Below are 21,452 nucleotides of genomic sequence, written 5' to 3'. Positions count from 1 at the left end.
ATAAAACATATCCAAGAAAAAATGTAAAAAAAAACAAATTTCTTGATACATTTGGGCCAATATGTATTCTGCTATATATTTTGGTAAAAAAAAATCCCATTAAGAGTATATTGATTGGTTTACGCAAAAGTTATAGAGTCCACAAACTATGGTAGATATACTGGAATTTGCAGTTATTTATTTTTACTAGTAATGGCGGCAATCAGCAAGTTACAATATTGCAGCGGACATTCGGACACTAACTGACACTTGAGTAGGCTGCCTACCCATAGTACTTGATCTGGCGCAGTCCAGCTGCCTCTCCACTATATAACTATGCTATACGGTTGGCAAGCATTTAAACACTTGCCTACTAGGGCATTTTTTAAAAATGTTTACATAGATATAAAAATCTGCATTTTTTTTTTTTTGCTAGAGAGTTACTTAGAACTCCCAAATATGACATATTTTGTGAATGCAGAGGCCCTGGAGAATAAAAGCAAATTTTATATGCCACCTAATATTTGCTCAGCTGTTCTTCCAATGCAATTTGTTTAACCACTTCCTGATCGCCTCACGCAGATATACGTTGCCCTTTAAGAGGCAAGCTCCGTGAGGCGGGTCCCGTGGACTAGATATCCACAGGGATACCCGCGATCATTTTACGGAGAGGAAGAACGGGGAGATGCTAACACAAACAAGCAAACTCCCCGTTCTGCCTACTGGCAGTGTCACTGATCTCTGCCCCCTGTTTTTGGGAGCTATGATCAGTGACCTGTTACACGTAGCCACACCCCCCTCACACTTAGAATCACTCCCTAGGACACACTTAACCCCCTACACTGCCCCCCTAGTGGTCAACCCCTTCACTGCCAGTGTCATTTACACAGGAATCAGTGCATTTGTATAGCACTGATTGCTGTATAAATGACAATGGTCCCAAAAATGTGTCAAAAATGTCCGATGTGTCTGCCGTAATGTCGCAGTCATGATAAAAATGACTGATCACCGCCATTACTAGTAAAAAAATATATATATATTAATATAAATGTCATAAACTATCCCCTATTTGTAAACGCTATAACTTTTGCGCACACCAAGCAATAAACGCTTACTGCAATTTTTTTTACCAAAAATATGTAGAAAAATACGTATCAGTGTATACTGAGGAAAAAAATATTTTTTATATATTTTTGGGGTATATTTATTATAGAAAAATGTAAAAATTAGTTTTTGTGAAAATTGTCGCTCATTTTTGTTTATAGCGCAAAAAAAAAATGCAGGGGTGATCAAATACCACCAAAAGAAAGCTCTATTTGTGGGAAAAAAGGATGTCAATTTTGTTTGGGAGCCACGTCGCACGACCACAGAATTGTTTGTTAAAGTGACAGTGCCGAATCGCAAAAAGTGCTCTGGTCTTTGGCCAGCAAAATGGTCTGGGGTTTAAGTGGTTAAGAAAAAGAAACTTTAGGGGTCCATTAGACCTTCAAAGCATCTGATCAAACACAGATGCTTTCCTGGCTGTATCAGTCAGGGAATGACAGCACTGAACGTGGAAGTGATGAAATGTTTCTTGCTCCCTTCTTTATTAATCTCAGAGGAGATGGGGGAATGTATGTTCCTCCATCACCTCTGTGAATAGTCGATCCAACTACTTACAGCAGTCCTGGGCTCTGTGGTCGAACAGGAGAGTTTGAGAACAGCAGTGGGAGGGTCTTATGAGCGCTGTAAAAGTAAATGAGCCCCTTTACTCATTTAACAGTGGGACACTATTCCTTCCACAACGATAGGGCACTATTCCTCTTAAAGACAACAGCTATGAGACACTATTAATGCCATTGACACCAATGACAGGGCACCGTTCTTCCCACTAATACCAAAGATGGTGCACTAATCCCCCCATCAACACCAGTGATGGGGTACCATTCCTCCCAATTATATTAACCATGGGGCATTATTACTCCCATTGTCATCAATAATGGGGAATTATTCTTCCTTTTGACTCAAACAATGGGGCACTCTTCCTCCCACTGACATCAGCAATGGGCCATTATTCTTTACAATCATATCAATAATGGGTCACTATTCCCCCCACTGACACCAACAGCGGGGGACCATTCCTTATATTGACACCAACAATAGTGCATTATTCCTTCCACTGACAACAATCATAGGGCATTACTCCTCACACTAACTACAGGAGCAAGGTCATTTTTTTCACTCCTACTGCTCACCAACCCCAAAGCAATGTTTACTCCAATTGACCACTTACTGTATGTGGGGATATTGTCTACTCCTTCGGGCCACAGTCCAGCCCCCTATGGTCTGGAGGACAATGAGGTGACTCTTTGTTTAGAAAGTTTGAGGACCCTTACATACCACAGCCTGTATTGCATATTATAGCAATGAATTCACTTTTATCTTTAGCTTGTTCAATTAAGTTTTGAAAATGAAAATGACCCTGTTTCCCTGAAAATAAGACCTACCCCGAAAATAAGACCTAGCGCTATTTTCCAGGAGGGCTGCAATATAAGCCCTAGTTTGAGGTGCTTGTGTACTCCTATAATCCTCTCTGGTAGGGCAGAGTGCTGTGTGTGTGTCTCTGTGATCCAGCGGGGTGTCAGGTGCCTTTGGTACAGAACGGCGCTCAGCTGATCTCTCTGCTGGTCTTCTCCTCTTCTCCCGGATGTCAGCGGGGGATCTCGCATCCCCAACCCCCCTCTGCAGAGCTTTTGTGGGTCACAGAAGGTACGGTAGTCTCAGTGCAGAGCCTCTACAATCAACATGTTATACTGTGTGCCGTATGCGGTATGGATACTCCTGTCTTCACAAGGTACTTACAGATCTTTTTTTCTTCACATACTGGTGGGCTCTCTTCCCCACTCCGGGCATTGCGGGGGGGGGGGGGATGGGGTCCCCCGCTGGCAGTTAGGAGAAGCAGAGGAGAGCTGTGATGTAAAGAGAGGCAATAATCAGCTATTTTTTCTCCTCACGCTGAAAAAAAAAAAGCCGACCACCGGCGTCTGTGAGATGGACATCTGTCCCCATCGTGGAGAGCCTCTGCAGAAGCTTCTATGCCCACCTGTGCCACCTACCAGTGCAAAACAGTTCCGCCTATCAGTGCCCACCAGCGCCACCTACCAGTGCCCACAGTACCACCCATCAGTGCCTACAGTGTCACCTATCAGTGCCCACTACGCCACCTATAAATGTCACCAATCAGTGCCTCATCACCAGTGCTGCCTATCAATACCACCTACCAGTGCCCATCAGTGACATCTATCAGTGCCGTCTTATCATATACCTGCCAACATTTTGAGATAGGAATGAGGGACACCTACTAGCAAATGTATGTAGGCATAAGTCACACCCCCTGCCATACCCCTTAAAGGGGAAATAACCAAAAAAAAGGTTAAAATATCTACAAGTGCTTTTATTTTTTTCTTACCACTACTATTCCTTTATATTGGCTTTTAAAATTGAACAATTCAGCAATTTAGAAATCAGATGAAAGGTTTAGCACTGGGAAACACTTTTTGAAAGATAAAAATTTTATATACAACTATATAGATCAGACCAAAATGAGGGACAAATGAGGGGGAAAGAGGGACATTGCTCCAAATCAGGGACAGTCCCTGGAAATCAGGGACAGTTGGGAGCTATGTTATCAGTGCCGTCTTATCGGTCCCTATCAGTGTCTCCTAATCTGTGCCCATCAGTGCAGCCTTATCAGCGAATATCAATGAAGGAGAAAAATTACCTGTTTTCAAAATTTTATAACAAACTATGAAACTTTTTTTTTTTTCAAAAATGTTTTCTTTTTTTGTTTGTTTAGTAAAAAATAAAAACCCAAATGGTGATTAAAAACCCCCGAAAAAAAGCTCAATTTTTGTGAAATAAAAGATTAAACATTTGATTTTGCGTACAGTGTAGCATGACGGCGCAATTGTCATTCAAAGTGTGACAGCGCTGAAAGCTGAAGATCGGTCTGGGGTATAAGTGCCCAGTAAGCGAATGGTTAATTAAAGTATGGAATTAGGTTCACGATATGCCACCCATTTAAAATGAACGCCACATCCATAATTAAAGTAAATCTCTACCCACAATAGTTTGCTGACTCCACAGCGGGAAAATAAGTGTGCCTGGAAAGATTTTTTTAAATGTTGGCAACTATGTACATCATGTAGCCCAGAGTTATTTTCCCACATTGAAATTTAGTTAGCAATTCTTGTTATTGTACTTCTTTTATATCATGTTTTATCCATAACAAAAAGACTAGAGGACGAGGAAACTAGCCATCAATATACAGCAAAAAAAATCCTAAATATATCAAACCAACAATATGGCGGAGCCTCATTACTGGCGACATCTTTTATCTATACGCTGATTGGGTGTGATACTAGCCACTGAGTTGCTGGAAGACGAAGACTGTAGTTCCAAGCATCATGCATGGGTTGGCTCAGCAGCCAATGGGAATTGTCTGCTAGACCACCAGTCTCCACTCCAGCAGCGATCTGTGTGGCCGCTTCTCCAGAGAATTCCCCCAGAGGCTGCCGGGAAGGAGGGAGGAGGAGGGGGCGCCCCGACGGCTCAGTGTGAGGAGGAGCGGAGTTTTCTCAACAGAGGCGGCCGCGGTGTCCGCGGAGTGTGTGAGCGCTGCGAGTGTGCGGAGGGCATGGAAGAGATGAGGCCTAGCAGCGGACCCCAGGCCTTCCCGTCCATCTTCCCCCCGGGGTTGCATGCCATCTACGGCGAGTGTCGGAGGCTGTACCCGGAGCAGCCCAACCCCCTCCAAGTCACCGCTATAGTCAAGTACTGGTAAGGCCACACTATACTCCTATCTGTTGGTTGGTTGTTTGTTTGTTTGTATGTATGTGTGTATATATATATATATATATATATATGTATACCATGGCCTTCCCGGGACCATTCATACTGCTCACTACACCCACTACAGTCCTCACCTTACGGCTATAGAGGCAACTTTGCTCATCTTACAGGAGAGTTCATATTCTGTCCTGACAAACATTGTTACTGGGGACCCCCTGTAGTGACTGGACCCCCCTCCCGCTCTAACTGGGACCCCCCATAGCGACCGGACCCCTCTCCTGCTGTAACTGGGAACCCCCCCACAGTAGTGACTGGACCCCCCCTCCCGCAGTTACTGGGAACGCCCCCCATAGCGACTGGACCCCCTCCTCCCGCTGTAACTGGGAACCCCCCATAGCGACTGGACCCCCCCTCCTCCAGCTGTTACTGGGAACCCCCCCCCAGTAGTGACTGGACCCCCCCCTCCTCCCGCTGTAACTGGGAGCCCACTTCATAGCAACTGGACTCCCTCTCCTCCCGCTGTAACTGGGAATCCCCCCCCCCATAGCGATTAGACCCCCCCCCCCCCCTCCTCCCCGCTGTAACTGGGAACCCACTTCATAGTGACTGGATCCACCCCCCTCCTTCCGCTGTAACTGGGAACCCCCTCCATAGTGACTGGAGACCACACACACTGACTGGATTGAACTGGTGACCCAACAGTTATTAGGGACCTGCATTGTAACTGAACCCCCATAATGACTGTGGATCCCACACTAACCAGAGACCCCCATAGTGACGGAATATTAAACTGACAATGTAAATGGGCACCCCCATAGTGGCTGAGGCCCCCCACACCATAGCTGGGAGCCCCTATTGAGGCTGAGGACAACGCAGTGACACTGCGATGCACAGTGACATGCGCTGTGATGTGCTGCCTCAGAAGAAATGGACGTTATTTTTTTGTGTATGTATTGGCAGCCTATTCAGATAAAGTGCATGTTAAGCCAAAAACATTTTTTTGACAAGGGTTTATTAATCTGATTTTGAAAGGTGTATAAAGATGGCCCTCAGTATCACGGAAGACACTTCCCATGCTGCTCATGGACTGTCTGTCAGATCGGTGGTTACACCACATCAGGTCTACAACCCAAGGAGCAGCTTCTTCCCTCGTGCTGTGAGACTGACCGCACCCCCCGCAATCATTGCTGCTGTCAGTGTTCTTTCTTTTCTGGAAATCATTGCAATTTGAGATTGATAACATAATCTTATTGAGCGTCTTGCTGCTTGTTATCTGTGGTTCTTATTGAACAAATTTGGTGTTTTAATAATATTTATCTTCACACTTTTATGTTTAGGGCTCATTCTCACACACTGAGCCCTGTACAGATTAAAGAGCCCTTTGTGTACTTTTCTGTCTTAGCACTGAGCTGTGTGCATGCAGTCCATATGAATGGACACACATCGGCTGTTTGGACTCAGAGAGGGGTGTATGGCCTGGATGCACAGACTGTGTGTTTTGGATCTGTGCATCCATCCCTGTGTACTTCTCAAACTCAGCTACTCAGTATTAAAAAACATGTTACGGGTAATGCATGTTCATTCACTATTTACATATCTACTTTTCTTTGTCTTGCTTTTATTATTGTTTCCTGGGAAAGGATTTTTTTTTTATTTCTTCTTAAGGCCCCTTTCAGACCTACGGATCCGTTTTTACTTCTCCGCTTGCTCAACGGTGATCCCCGCTAAGCCAGTGGATGACAAGTACGCCTCTGTACTCTGTGTAGGGATGGACCTGTCAGAGCTCTGCTCTTCCCCTATGGGGGGATTGGATGATTACAGACCGCCTGTCCGTTTTCATCCGATCCGCCAGACGGATGAAAAATACGGTTTGCACCCGTCTGTATTGATCGGATCGGGGCAGATTGGATGTTAGCAGACATGTGTAACCGCTGGAGGAACCCTGGTTGAGAAACCCTGCTATAGACAGTCAGTGACAAGCTGGGCTTGCACCTGGTTTGCGGCAGGCATGACTGTACTGAACTGATGCTGCATCTGCTTAGTCTCTTTACCTTATTTTATTCCTCTCGTTAACAACCTGTTTTTGTGATGACAATAACATTTCCCTAAATAAATTCCTGTCCTGCTGACTTTTTAACAGATGGGAAGTTAAGGAATTTCCACTTTAGGGACTCGGACAGGAATAAAAATCTGACATTCTTTCCTTTCTCTTCTAAATAAAACATAGTTTTTAAGCCAGCCATACATGGATTGAAGTTTGGCCGTTCATCAGGGACCGACCAAGACCTCTACCTCTTTGGGTAGACTAATTGACTAATTGTACCCAAGTCGATCCATTGATTTATCCCTTTTTGCATGCTGGCGGCGGCTGTGGCTGCTAGCAATAATCATTGTGTTCTGTTGGCTGGGAAGGCTCCCTGCGCCACCTGCTGGCAGAACACAATAGCGATGTGGGAGTCAGCGATGATGGGGGAATTAAGAGATTTTGGTGGAAGGTGTTGGAAGAAAATTGAATCATCTATAGACTACTTTACTTTGCAGCCATTGTGAATTGGCCCTTATGATGTTCTGCAAAGCATTTTCGTTCCCTTAGTGCCTACTAGAAATCAATGACATGGCAATGTGCTGATGCATGTAAAAAATCATCACTGCTGCACAACAAAAGGAATTGGACTTTAAAGCAGTGTTTACCTTTAAAAAAATTAAAAAAATAAATAAAAAGTTAGCAGCTACAAATACTGCAGCTGCTGACTTTTAATAATTGGGCACTTACCTGTCCCAAGGTTCAGCGATGCGGGGGATCAAAGCCCCGCTCATCTCCCCCTCCGCTTGGCAGCACCGGCATTTTACCTGTGGGTGCCCGGCTGAGGCTTCACAGCCAGACACGCTGCGCATGCGCGAGCCGCGCGCCTTGACCTGCCACGTCTCCCAGATGATTGACAGGGAGGCGATCTCCCTTGCTGCGCCGAGGAAAGTGACGTCAGGAGCCCAGGCGCTGAAGGAGGCAGACTACGAGGGACCACATAGCAACAGGCATTATAAAGTAAGTAAAATAAATACATTTTTCCACATGTGTTTTTTGTTTTTGTTTTTTCCCCCCAAGCACATTAATGACAAATTTTTTTTTTTTTTTGGGCGGGTAAAACTCCACTTTAAAGAGGGATTTCACTGTAAAAAAAATGATTAAAAGCCAGCAGCTACAAATACTGCAGCTGCTTACTTTTAATAAATGGACACTCACCTGTCCCAGGATCCAGCCATGTCGGCAGCCGAGGCCAATCGATCGCTCGGCTGCTGCCGCCGCCATTCGAGATTAGGGAATCAGGAAGTGAAGCGTTGCGGCTTCACTTCCCGGTTCCCGACTGCGCATGCGCGAGTCACGCAGCGCAATAGGAATGGTCCACGCTGTCTCTGGGACCCGTGTGTGTCCCAGTAGACAGCGCACCGGGACAGGAAGAGGCATAGATGCCCAGAAGTGGGTGCAAATACCTGTCTTAGACAGGTATCTGCACCCCACTACCCCCTGAAAGGTGCCAACTGTGACACCGGAGGGGGGGAGGGTTCTGATGAGTGGAAGTTCCACTTTAGGGTGGTACCCCGCTTTAAAGTGTATACCCAGCCAAATGTATGGGTTGATTGTTTTGTGTTTGTGTTTCTTTTTTTGGGCTTAGGAAGAGCCACCTGACGGTTTATACCGCTATCTGGAGCTCCATTAGAGATCTTTCCCTCCTGCCCTGCTGACAACATTTTACCAGATAGAAGTGAGAAGATATCTGCAGCAACAAAAAAAAAAAAATGCTTTTATTGTGTGCAGACTGAGGTTTGTTTTGCAGGGGAGGCAGGGTTTCCCTGCATTGAACTACAGTATTTACATTTTATTTTGTTTAACTTTATAGATTTTATACAAAGTTACACTCCATTCAATTCTTTGCACTGCAGCTCTGCATCATGACTTGCTACCACAAAACAGTGTGGATGAAAGCTTAGGCAACACACGGTCAGAGAACAAGTTGGATGCTTATTAGTCAGTTGGTCAGTTCTATTTGATAGAATAAGTCCAGTGTTGTACTAATAACTTGAGTGCACAACTCTGGGACGCTGCTGGTCTAAGAGATAAGAAGGAAGATGAACTCTCTATGCTGCCATATTGTAGCTGCACAAATAAGTGCTGTGCTGCAGGTTACCGTGATTGGCTGTCTGTGTGTGCTTGCATATAAAGTTGAGTAAGGCCTTGTTTAGGGATGTTAAAATTGTGCAGTGGAGTTGCATTTTAGCACAACAGCCCCTTGTTTAATCTCCAGTGGCAGCAAACGGGTGTTTTTAAATGGCACAGTCACAATTAGGGATGCACCGATACCAATTATTTTACAATGAGTACAAGTGCGGATTACTTTATTTTTTTTTTTTTTTTGTATTTTCCGATGCCTACCGCAACTGTTTTTTGTTTTAACTTCAGCTGTTAGCAATGGTACAAATACATTTTTTTTTTTTTTTTTATTATTATTTATTTTGCGCTTTTTCATTGTGAAATGTATAAATATATGTGTAGAAATATTTACTAACAAAGCAAACAAAAAAAGTTTTTTAGTTGTTTATCATTTATAAAATAGACGTGAACAAAGGGGGAAAAAAACTGAAAAATAATTAAATGGAAGAGAATAGGGAGTAAATTGAGGGTTATTAAGTGGTTAAACAAGGAACATTTGTTCATCCCTTTTTGATTTGCAGATGAAGAAACGGAAATATACAAAAAGAAACAATGTTTCTTTTTATTTTAGTGTTTCAGGGCTGAGCAATGTTGGTAATAAACAATTTTACAGCTCCAATTACCGGACTTCTTTAACACTGGGAAGACCCACTGACAGCTCAAAGAACCGAGCCAGAAAGTATCGGTTTCGGGTACCGATACTTGTGCAAATACTCAGTATCGGTGCAAACCTAGTCACAATGCTTTGCATCAGCAGCAAAAACTATCCAGAATACTGCTAAATATCAGCGGGTAAGTGAATCGAGAAGCACCACAAACACCCTGCAACTGTGTGCAATGCATGCAGTTGCGGTGCATTTGTTTGGAAAAATTGGGGTTAAAACAGGTGGTGAGGAGTCATGTCCCCATCTCACTGCACCTCAATTACCCCTGAAAAGGGATCCAAAGGCGTATCACTTTTGAGAGGAGCAGCAGGTTTAGACATACATCTAAATCTTGTCTTGGAGTAGTAGTACCACCTCTCGTACAATTTTCAGTTCATGAACAAAAGCACTTGCAGTAGAATTTCCTTTTTAAATATCATTAATTTGATGTGTTGCTCATGTCTACACTACCTCACTGCCTGGAGGTTCTGAACCGGAAACAATGTCTCAGGGCCAGTTCAGAAGCAGTGGGGCTTTATATATACACACGATTATTATCGCAATCCCCCTGGGAAGCTACGTATTTGAAAGAGGATACAAAGTAGCAGGTTATTAATTATCCCTTACCTGGACAACCTCCTACTGGTGGCGGAGTCATACCAAAAGTTATTAGCGGATCTCCAGACTGTACAGGACTTCCTTCAATCTCTAGGCTCGTTAATAAACAAAGAGAAGTCTTGCTTAATTTCAGCCCAGAAAGTGACATATCTGTGATATGAATTTTGCTCAGTGGACCAAAAAGTTTTTTTTCTCCAGGAAAAGGTCTCAAGAATGATGCAAACAATGTCAGCCTTACAGACCAATCAGTCTGTCTCGCTGAGAGAAGTTTCAAGAGCAGTGGGTCTGATGACCTCTTCCTTTCCTGCAGTGCCATGGGCAAGATTTCCTCAATGCCCATTACAGCGGTTTCTACTAAGGAGCTGGGACAGAGACGCAAGTTCCCTGGCATCAAAGGTCTTGTTACCCTCCAGAGTAAAAAGAAGCTTGTGGTGGTGGAGGATGCACCTCCACCTAACAAGTCTACCATGGTCCATTCCTATATCCCAGAGGATCACAATGGATGCAAGTTCCTGGGGAGCCTATCTCAGCAACACAATGGCACAGGGAGAATGGTCCTTAAGGGAAGCAAGAGCTTCATCAAATCATAGAGAGCTTCTAGCGGTTCAAAGAGCCTTTCATGCATTTCAGACGGTAATCAGAGGTCACAGTATCCAGATTGTATCCAACAATATCACTACTGATGCGTACCTCAACAAACAGGGAGGTACGAGGAGTCGGATACTTCAATCTATGCCCAGGAGATTTTATCATGGGCAGTAGGGAATCTAGCCTCAATTACAGCAGTGCACCTGAAGGGGACACAAAACTGTCTGGCAGATTATCTCAGCTGCTACGGGGTATGTTGAGACAATGGGTCCCTTCATCCCAAAATCTTTGTGGGTCTCAGGACAGATGGGATTTACCGAAGCGGACCTGTTTGCAGATCAGAACAATCGAAAGACAGAGAAGTTCTTTTCTCTGAACCCAGCGGATCAATCATTAGGGATTGATGCTCTGGCGAATCCGTGGCCATTCTGCCTCTTTTATGCCTTCCCACCAATCAGGCTAATTCCGGAAGTTTCTTCTGGAAGAAACCAATATTATCCTAATAGCCCCTTTTTGGCCCAAGAGGCCATGGTTTTCCCTGTTACAGACACTGAGTCTTCTGAAGAGACAAGACTTTTTATCGCAGGGTCCAGTGTCGCACCCACAGGTGGTTTCCTTAAGCTTGATGCCCTGGTATCTGGAAAAAAAAAAAGATACTAAGCACCCAGGGGTTCTCTGACAAAGTAGTCAAGACCCTGGTAAATTGCAGAAAACCAGTCACTAGAGCCATACATTTCTTCCAGACCTTGGAATATAACTCGTGCTTAACTGAAAATCCAAGATTATCTCATGATGTTCCTGTGTGTTGACAAAGGTCTTTAAGGCTGGATTCACACCTATGCATTTTGCAGATTTGCAATACAGAACGTGTGTCATAGGAAACCATGTTAACTGGACTGCGTAAGATCGCCACAGTCGTTGTGCGGCAATCTACACAATTTCCTCCTTCCTCCGCTCTGTATTTAGCTGTTTGCCTGCAGTTCAATTTAAATATAGTATTTACCTTGTGCTACAGCATGTTGGAACACACTGCACATAAATATGAAGTCTTATTTTTCACTGCACACCAATGCAGCCTGTTGGTATGAATTAAAGCCATAGGACATAAAGCCGTTTTCCTTGTCCTAGCACTGGGCAGTGCACCACAATGGTGATCGTGTGAATGACACCATATGGCAGTGGTCTCCACAATTTCTAAACAAAGGTCCACTTTACTGTCCTTCAAACTTCAGGGGAGCCAAACTGGCCAATGGGAGAAAGAAGTGCCCTGGTGCCAGTGGGAGAAAACAATGCCCCATCATTGGTGTTAAGCAGAGTAATAATGCCCCATTGTTGCTATCAGTGGGAGGAATGGTGCCCCCATCGTTGGTGTCTGTGGGAGGAGTAGCGTGCCATCATTGGTGCTAGTGAGAGGACTAGGGCCCCCCAGAGGGCCAGATAAAAGCAAGCAATATGCCGCAGTTTGGAGATCACTGCTCTAAGGTAGTTACTGTGTTTGCAGATATCATCCGAGTGAGGGACCGCGTGCACACTTTGTTACCCTATATATGGCCACCAATTATCCCTTTTCATCTTCCTAACTTTCTGTAGATTTGCTCCTAGAGACTCTCGGTCCCAAATCATTTAAATTCAAGTTAAGACAGTTGTCATATCTATTTCATCCAGACTTGAATATCTGGTCACACGACTGACACTCTCTAAAAATTGATATTGTATCCACAATACCCTGCAGGGTAAGAGCCCTTATACTCTCCTCTCTGGTGGCCTATGCATCTTACTTCCCTTTCATTCCAGCACAGCATCCTCCATTAGTGTCTATGGCATTCAGCACTTCTGGGTGTGTCCAATGTTTGTGTCCCCCCACTCTGTGCTGTTGTTCATGCTTCTATCCTCTACAATAATGCTGTGTCTTGTAGTGACAGAGCCAGAAGAGAGCTATGGTAGGGGGGGGGGGCACAGACTTTTGACATTCTGGAATTGTAGAAAGCCCAAAACACTGACAGAAGCTGCAGCTCTGAAATAGCAGGAAGACCAAATAGGAGGTGGTGGATATAGGGGTCCTTCTCACACAGGGTACTGCAAGTGTGACTTCATTTATAAAAGACAAAGACAGATATTTAAGTGTTGGGAATAATCTTGTTTAATTTCTATTTGTGACAACTGTCGTTAAGGCTTTAAACGTAAGTGCTCTTCTCTTTTGTCACTACAGATTAACATTTGTTAGGCAATAATAAGGTATAAGAAAACCAAAACTATTTCTTTAAATTGTGTAATAGTCTTTGTAGTTTACCTTGTTTGTTTTGCCTCTTGAGTCTGATCGCCCAGGAACAGGATTAGGCATTTAACTGTAATCATGTATAGTCCCTTGTTACACATTTACAAACTGTTCTAACCCAGCAAGCTGCCCAGCCACTGTGCCCAGTAATATCCAGTTCTGGTTTGGATTTTTTCCACTTCGGAACTGTTTACAATTGGTTGCACTGCTATCCCTGAACTGAGCACAACTCATAGGTGGCCGATGCCTTTACGTGACTGGTATTGTAATGTCATGAAATAAAAATTAGTCGGTATGATTTCAGTTTTCATTACTCCAGGAGGGAAACCTGGTGCCCAGAGCAGAAACAGTATAGGTGGCCCTGCTAGTGGAATTTGTGGGTTGGATAACCTGGCAGGTCAAGTACAGAGCTTTTGTCATTGGGTTCCAAGTGGGCATCATTTGGGTTGTTTAATGCACCACAACGTGCCTGAAACAAAAATTTGTTATGTGGCCTGCCACATTATTTTTATTTTTTTTTAATTGATCTGTTCTTTATTTTTCTTTTAGGTTGGGTGGACCAGACCCCCTCGATTATGTGAGCATGTACAGAAGCCTTGGCAATTCGTCACTTGGTGTTCCTGAGCACTGGCATTACGTCAGTTTTGGGCTTAGCGATTTGTATGGAGACAACAGAGTACATGAGTAAGTTGTGTGTGTGTGTGTGTGTGTGTGTGTGTGTGTCTGTGTTTTTTTTTTTTTCCCCACAAATAGAGATTTCTTTTGGTGGTATTTGATCACCTCTGCGTTTTTTTATTTTTGCGCTATAAACAAAAGAAGCACGACCAGTTTGAAAAAAACACAATATTTTCTACTTTTTGCTATGATAAATAGCCCATTTCCCCCCCCCCCCCCCCCTCAATTTAGGGCGATATGTATTCTTCTACATATTTTTGGTAAAAAAAAAAACACAATAACCGCATATTTGCGCAAAAGTTATAGTGTCTACAAAATAGGGCATAGTTTTGTCATTTTTAATATATGCTAAATATATTATCAATTAATTTTATATTTTTTTACTAGTAATGGCGGCGCTTTTTTTTTTTCTTATCGGGACTGTGACATTGCGGCAGACAGATCAGACACTTTTTTGATACCATTTTGGGACCATCGGTCTCCTCTCACCTGATAGGACGTGAATCTGTGTGTTTACACATACAGATCCACGGTCCAGCTTGGTTAAAGCGGGGTTCCACCCTAAAGTGGAACCTCCGCTGATCGGATCCCTCCCCCCCCTCCGGTGTCACAATTGGCACCTTTCAGGGGGGAGGGGGTGGAGATACCTGTCAAAGACAGGTATTTACACCCACTTCCGGGCATAGACTCCCGTGGGAGTCTACGCCATTTCCTGTCCTGCCGCACTGTCTGCTGGGACACACACGGGTCCCAGTGACAGCGCAGAGAATTCCTATTGCGCTGCGCGACTCGCGCATGTGCAGTAGGGAACCGGGAAGTGAAGCCGATGCGCTTCACTTCCTGATTCCCTCACCTAGAATGGTGGCGGCAGCAGCCGAGGGCCGAGCGATCGATCGGCCTCGGCTGCCGGCATCGCTGGAACCCGGGACAGGTGAGTGTCCATTTATTAAAAGTCAGCTGTAGTATTTATAGCTGCTGGCTTTTAATATTATTTTTATTTTTTGGTGGAATCCCTCTTTAACGGGCAATTGCGGCTGCCGGGCCCGCATGGCGGGGGCGTGCGCCCCCTAGACGGCCGGGAAGCCTGGGACGTCATATGACTATGGGCGGGATGGGAAGTGGTTAAACAGGAAAGCAGGAGATGTTTCTTGTGATGTTGACCAAGGCGAAGGTAGAGACCCTCTCAACTGGATGGCTTAAGTAGGCAGGCCTGATGAGCAGGATATGAACAGCAGCTGAGTAAAACTGGAGAGAGATGAGAGCTGGCAATTAGCCGACAGCTAAGCGACCAGCTCAGAGAAGATAGGGCTGAGTGCAGCCCTGACACAAGTATTTCTTCTTCTGAACAGTTAGTTATGATTGTCATTTAATAGTAGTGCAATTTTTTTTCTATATACAGTACAGTACTTCGAAAATTGCCCCCCTATTGGGAATTGTGAGGGGGGGGGGGGGGGGTTCTGTCTGTAAAGGAGCTTGCAATCGAAGGCTCCTACCACAGTCCTATGGACCCACATCATGGGCGGTTTAAACAGAAGCTAACTTGCTAGCTTGTTTTTGGATGAAAATCATACAGACATGGGGGTTGATTTTAATAAAGGCAAATAGACTGCTCACTTTATAAGGGATGTTGCAAGAGAATTTTCCTCCAGCGTTTAGTGAAGGAGGAGCTCTGCTGATTTCCATCATCCAATCTTGTATAGTATGTTTGTGAGTTCATTCCAACACGGATGTTTGTGGACTTGTTCTTTCTCATTAGATTCTGCTTTGGGTCACCTAGTCCATTGTGGCTATTGGTGAATATAGCACTTTATTACTTTACACACATTTATTGTGTTGACTTATAATTTATATGCATTTGAGTATGTTTATTTATGTCATTACTTGCACATTTATACAACAGTGTTTATTCACTTATTAATGATACACAACTTATTGTGTGTTGTATTTTGTTTACATGCACAACCTTCTTAGCGCTGCACTTCTTTTTTTATATATATCCTTGCACAACTTGTCACGTTGTTGTTTTAGCAGCTATCCGCCTATTTTGGTAGCGCAGTCATTTATTACACCAGTGATCTAATTTTGACTGAAGCGATTTCCCTTCAGCCTCCATATCAGTCCAAAGGACCGTACACACAGGCCGATTATTGGGCTACATCGGCCAGTTCAATAGAAATTGGATGACGTTTGGCCTGTGTGTATGGCAGCCAGTCCATTACGAAGGGGCGTGCCCCAAAAAAGGTCTGCCGATCGACACCTGATCAGCGCTCAGTCTTAGCCAATGGCTGGGAGTGCCAACTGGTCCCTGTCGGAACACAATAGCTGAGTAGAGGAGATCGTTGTATGAACATCGGCTTAATACAGTGGCTCCCCCATCTTCTGTTCCCCCCCCCCCCCCCCCCGTTCCTCCCACTGGGCTGAATGGGGGGGGGGGGAACCTAGTGTGTACTAGGCTTAACAAAACTTTTGGGCTTAGATTATCAATTTTGTTTGGGCCTTAAACATGGCTCCTGTAATGCACTCTCTTCATTGGACTGTGCATATTCCTCTCAAACCTTGTGACTATTTTGTACAATGACATCAGGGGGATCTTTCCTAATGTCTTGGTATTTTAGTTCATTATTTAGTTCTTTCACTCAAGCCCATTTGAAAAATGTTAATTATAGGAACACTAATTTTTAAAAAAATGTTAAGATTAAAGGATAAGCTCACCGTTGGGAATGTTACATGTTCCACCCATTTTTATGGTGGAAAATGTAACATGTTCCCACTGCTACAGCTGCTGGTGGATTCCCCTCCTTTTCCTGTGACCGCATTATGGGGAGAAGTTCCCCTACCAGCTGTCACTCTTTGGAAAATGGCGCTGCCGTGTGGAGCTCTGCCAACACAGTCACATAATTTCAACTACTAGTATCGACATCCTTTGTCGGCTTGTAGTTGTCAATGAACTACCAGGGTGCTGTTGTCCGCTGTGGTTGTTCATTGATCCTACCTGTCCGTGTGAAACTTTCTGTCTGTGTCTACGGGGTAGATGGCTCACACTGACAGTCTGCAGGAGACCTGCATGGCATTAGTGATCTGATGATAGCTGGTGCAATGCTGCCAGACAAAATAAATAAATAAAAGTAAATGCACATTTTTGTTACCTGCAAAAAAAGTAATATATATAATTTTTTTTTTTTTTTTACATTATAATTTGCACACTACTTGTGTTTTCACAAAGCACAAGCAAAAAGTGATGGTAATTGGTTTGTCAATAAGTAAACATTTTAGGAACTGCTATTCTATGTCCTGTATAATTTTTAGCTTTTTGCACAATGTTTCAAATAGTCTACTAATAAGCCATGGTAGCCATCCAAACAACCCTTTTAGCATTATTTAATTTGTTGCAGATTTATGCAGTTGAACAGTAAACTTTTTTTAGGTCATACTAGGAGATATTAACTAAAAACTTGTACAGTTAAGTTTACTTCTATTATTAAATTATGTTTGCTGCTCTTCCAGATCACATAGCTTGATTATCATCTGGCCTCCCTTGTAGTTGTTTCTGGACTGTTTGGGCTCCTTGCACATGTTCTCCTCAAGTTGGCAGCAATGCAGCCATGTCAGCGGATCCAGCTGCCGGTTTGCCAAGTCTTGTATAGTGTTTGAGGCTCTGTTGGGGATTGTATGAGATAAATTGGCTACTCTAGGTCTTCACACAAGGGATGTACTGATCACTGTACATCTTGCTCTTCAGGAGCCCTAGCGTTTTTGTCCCTGTTTGCCCTACTTTATCTTGTTTGATGAAAATTAATATATACAGACAAATTTAGATGTTAGTATTTTGTATTGTGCCCACCATCCTTAATAAGAAAAACACTAGCAATTTTATGCAGCACTTAACATATTTATTAAACATTCACATCAGTCCCTGCCCTCAAGGATCTTACTATTCTAAGGTCCCTAACTCTCACTTTCATACTTAGACATACTAGGGTCAATTTAGACAGGAGCCAATTAACCTACCAGTGTGTCTTTGGAGTGAGGGAGGAAACTGGTGTACCTGGAGGAAACTCACACAGTGAGAACAAAAACCTGGAAGGTAGTGCTGTGGTTGCGATTCAGATGAATGACCCTAGTGCTGCGAGGCGAAAGCACACCCAGCGGCTAAGTGGCCTATACCTGCAGCTGGGCTTTATCTGCATACATTTTTCTTACCTGAACCCAATCGTTCCAGCAATGTGCACAAGCCCAGTGACTCCAGCCACTGTTTTGGATCCTCATTGGATAGACTGATGGCATCAGGAGCCAATGGCTCCCACTGCTGTCAATCAAATCCAGGGACACCAGGAGCCAGGGGCGAGGCGCAGAGTCTTACTGTCTGTGTCAATGGACGCAGCAGCGGGACTTGTGAGCACGCTCGCACGGGTGCCTCCAGGGTAGGTGGCTCTCTGTGGGGGCACCTGATGAAGAGGGGCCAGGAGCGCTACCGGGCCACCCCAGAAGAAGTGGATTGGGGGCGCTCTGTGCAAAACTATTGCACAGAGCTGGTAAGTAGAAAATGTTTGCTTTTTTTTTTTTTTTTTTTAAACCTTTACAATCACTTTAACTGTTTTCACAAAGGATTCATCATTTAAAAAACAAACAAACAAAAAAGCTGTGTTTATGGCAGTCTGTGTCTCCTGGTTAGGTGTGGATAACACCACCTTTTTTTTTATTTTTTGGGGGGGGGGGGGGGGGAATCTTTTGCAGTCTTATTAATGTACCTGCGGCATATTGCATCATGTCCCCTCCTGTGTTTTTATATTCCAATACAACAAAGGGAAAAAAGTTGTATCTGTTTTAAACAGCCTGTCCTGACAATCCTCAGATGCTGCTCTGTATCATAAACATTACATTATTGAAAGCGCAGTATATAATGCAGAGTTGCAGTCTGCTTCTAATGTGTCATCTTACTACAGGTGTACTTGGTGATATGGTTCCCCGGGGGCTCCATTGAATTGTTTTCTCTTATTTTATTTTTTTTACTCGGGCACAAAAAAATAAATCCTTTCTCATATAGGTAATATTTGCAACAGCACAATTCAACCATTGTAAGAATAATGTTGAAGCATATAAGGTGGAGAAAAACATACCCAGAAATCTCATGAATATATGATATGTTTGGATTGCCTTAAGTATTCCTTGCCAAGTATTAACGTTGGAAGATTTCTGCAAACAAAATGACATTGTTGGAATAGAGATCGGACATAGAATAGAGTGTTAAACTATTTTTAAGGTACCCATGTATATTCGATGCCTGTCTTCTGATGATTTGGATTTTGGTAGGTAGCAGACTACTTTTTTGGCTTCACTGTAGCATTAGGAGTGCTGGGAAAATCTACGGAGAGCTTGTTTAGGTCTTTATTCTGACACCTTTGGCAGGGGCGTACCTAGAGCATTTGGCACCCGGGGCGGATCCTATATCTGGCACCCCCCCCCCCCCCCACCATAAAATGTAAAAACACCCACCGTGTCCCCTGCATACCTCTGCATCCTTCAATATCTTTTTGTCACTACTGTGTACCCCCCCTCTCCACAACTGCACCTCTGGACCCCTTTAAATTACACAGCACCCTGCACCTCTGGACCCCTTTACATTACACAGGACCTTGCACCTAAGGACCTCTTTACATTACACAGCAGCCTACACCTCTGGACCCCTTTACATTACACAGCAGCCTGCACCTCTGGACCCCTTTACATTACACAGCAGCCTGCACCTCTGGACCCCTTTACATTACACAGCAGCCTGCACCTCTGGACCCCTTTACATTACACAGCAGCCTGCACCTCTGGACCCCTTTACATTACACAGCAGCCTGCACCTCTGGACCCCTTTACATTACACAGCAGCCTGCACCTCTGGACCCCTTTACATTACACAGCAGCCTGCACCTCTGGACCCCTTTACATTACACAGCAGCCTGCACCTCTGGACCCCTTTACATTACACAGCAGCCTGCACCTCTGGACCCCTTTACATTACACAGCAGCCTGCACCTCTGGACCCCTTTACATTACACAGCAGCCTGCACCTCTGGACCCCTTTACATTACACAGCAGCCTGCACCTCTGGACCCCTTTACATTACACAGCAGCCTGCACCTCTGGACCCCTTTACATTACACAGCAGCCTGCACCTCTGGACCCCTTTACATTACACAGCAGCCTGCACCTCTGGACCCCTTTACATTACACAGCAGCCTGCACCTCTGGACCCCTTTACATTACACAGCAGCCTGCACCTCTGGACCCCTTTACATTACACAGCAGCCTGCACCTCTGGACCCCTTTACATTACACAGCAGCCTGCACCTCTGGACCCCTTTACATTACACAGCAGCCTGCACCTCTGGACCCCTTTACATTACACAGCACCTTGCACCTAAGGACCTCTTTACATTACACAGCAGCCTGCACCTCCGGACCCCTTTACATTACACAGCCCTTGTACCTATGGATCTCTTTACATTACACAGCACCCTGAACCTCTGGACCCCTTTACATTACACAGCACCCTGAACCTCTGGACCCCTTTACATTACACAGCCCTTGTACCTCTGGACCCCTTTACATTACACAGCACCCTGCACCTCTGCACCCCTTTACATTACACAGCCCCTCACAGCTCTGGACCCTCTGCATGTTACACAGATCCCCTACAGTGCAGACCCCCCATCTACAGTGTAGACCCCCCTACAGTACAGAATCCTCCTCTACAGTACAGACCCCTCCACCCTATAGCGCAGACCCCCCCCCCCCCTACAGTGCAGACCCTCCTACAGTACAGACCCCTCCCCCTACAGCGCAGACTCCCCTACAGACTCCCCTACAGTGCCGAATCTTCCCCTACAGTACAGGCCCCCCCTTGTACAGTGCAGGACCCCTTGTACAGTGCAGGACCCCCCCCCCACAGTGCAGGACCCACCACAGTAAAGAACCCCCCTACAGTGCACAGCCTCCCCTAAGGACCCATAGTGTACCTCGAGCCCAAGGCAGCGGCATTGCAGGGGGGAGGTGTGGGCAGCACCCGAGTGAAGTGTCACCTGTCGGCTCAGTGATCCGGGACCCGGCGCAATAATCCCCTTCTCTCTGTGGTCACGTGACTCACGTCGCGCTGTTCTGATCAGTCTTGGGCAGCGGCTGTCACAGCTGAGCAGAGTGAAGCCGCCTCCCCCTCCTTGTCTACACAGTGCTGTGCATAGAGGAGGGGGAGGCGGCTTCACTCTGCTCGGCTGTGAGTGACAGCCGCTGCCCAAGACTGATCAGAACAGCGCGACGTGACCACAGAGAGAGAAGGGGATTATTGTGCCGGGTCACTGAGCCAGCTGATGTCACTCCACTCGGGTGCTGCTCACACCACCCACCCCCCCCCCCTGCAATGCCGCCCACTGCCAGTGCCTCGGGCTCTCTCTGTGTGGGCTGCGAACCCGAGGCACGGCGCTGTCTGACACTTCAGTTGCGGGGCGGAGGGGGGGGGGGCGCTGGCCTGACACCCCCCCCCCCCAGTGTGTGGCACCCGGGGCGGCACGCACCCCCGCCCCCCCACTTAGTACGCCCCTGACCTTTGGTGTATTCAGACGTTTTCTGGTCCCAGGTGAACACATAGGGG

At 45.2% G+C, this 21,452-nt stretch overlaps 1 protein-coding gene across 6 annotated transcripts in view; it reads left to right on the top strand.

Moving 5' to 3' along the window:
* Window positions 1–4,413: 4,413 nt before the first annotated feature.
* SUFU (SUFU negative regulator of hedgehog signaling) overlaps window positions 4,414–21,452 on the top strand; it is a 94,100-nt gene continuing 77,061 nt past the window's right edge. Inside the window, exons 1-2 of one of the 6 annotated variants that reach the window (XM_077455305.1) lie at window positions 4,414–4,797; window positions 13,691–13,825. In XM_077455305.1, coding sequence (XP_077311431.1) covers window positions 4,655–4,797; window positions 13,691–13,825 — 278 coding nt within the window. In that variant the 5' untranslated portion in view covers window positions 4,414–4,654. Of the gene's footprint in view, window positions 4,798–13,309; window positions 13,434–13,516; window positions 13,539–13,690; window positions 13,826–21,452 lie in introns of those variants that run through there. The other 5 variants (XM_077455303.1, XM_077455302.1, XM_077455304.1 and 2 more) reach the window with 5 other exon arrangements.

This window comes from Lithobates pipiens, unplaced genomic scaffold (assembly GCF_037356315.1).
Source record: "Lithobates pipiens isolate NorthernLeopardFrog02 unplaced genomic scaffold, aLitPip1_a1.2 Scaffold_25, whole genome shotgun sequence".
In the NCBI taxonomy this organism is placed as follows: domain Eukaryota; kingdom Metazoa; phylum Chordata; class Amphibia; order Anura; family Ranidae; genus Lithobates; species Lithobates pipiens.
This window is presented reverse-complemented; position numbering and strand designations above follow the sequence as displayed.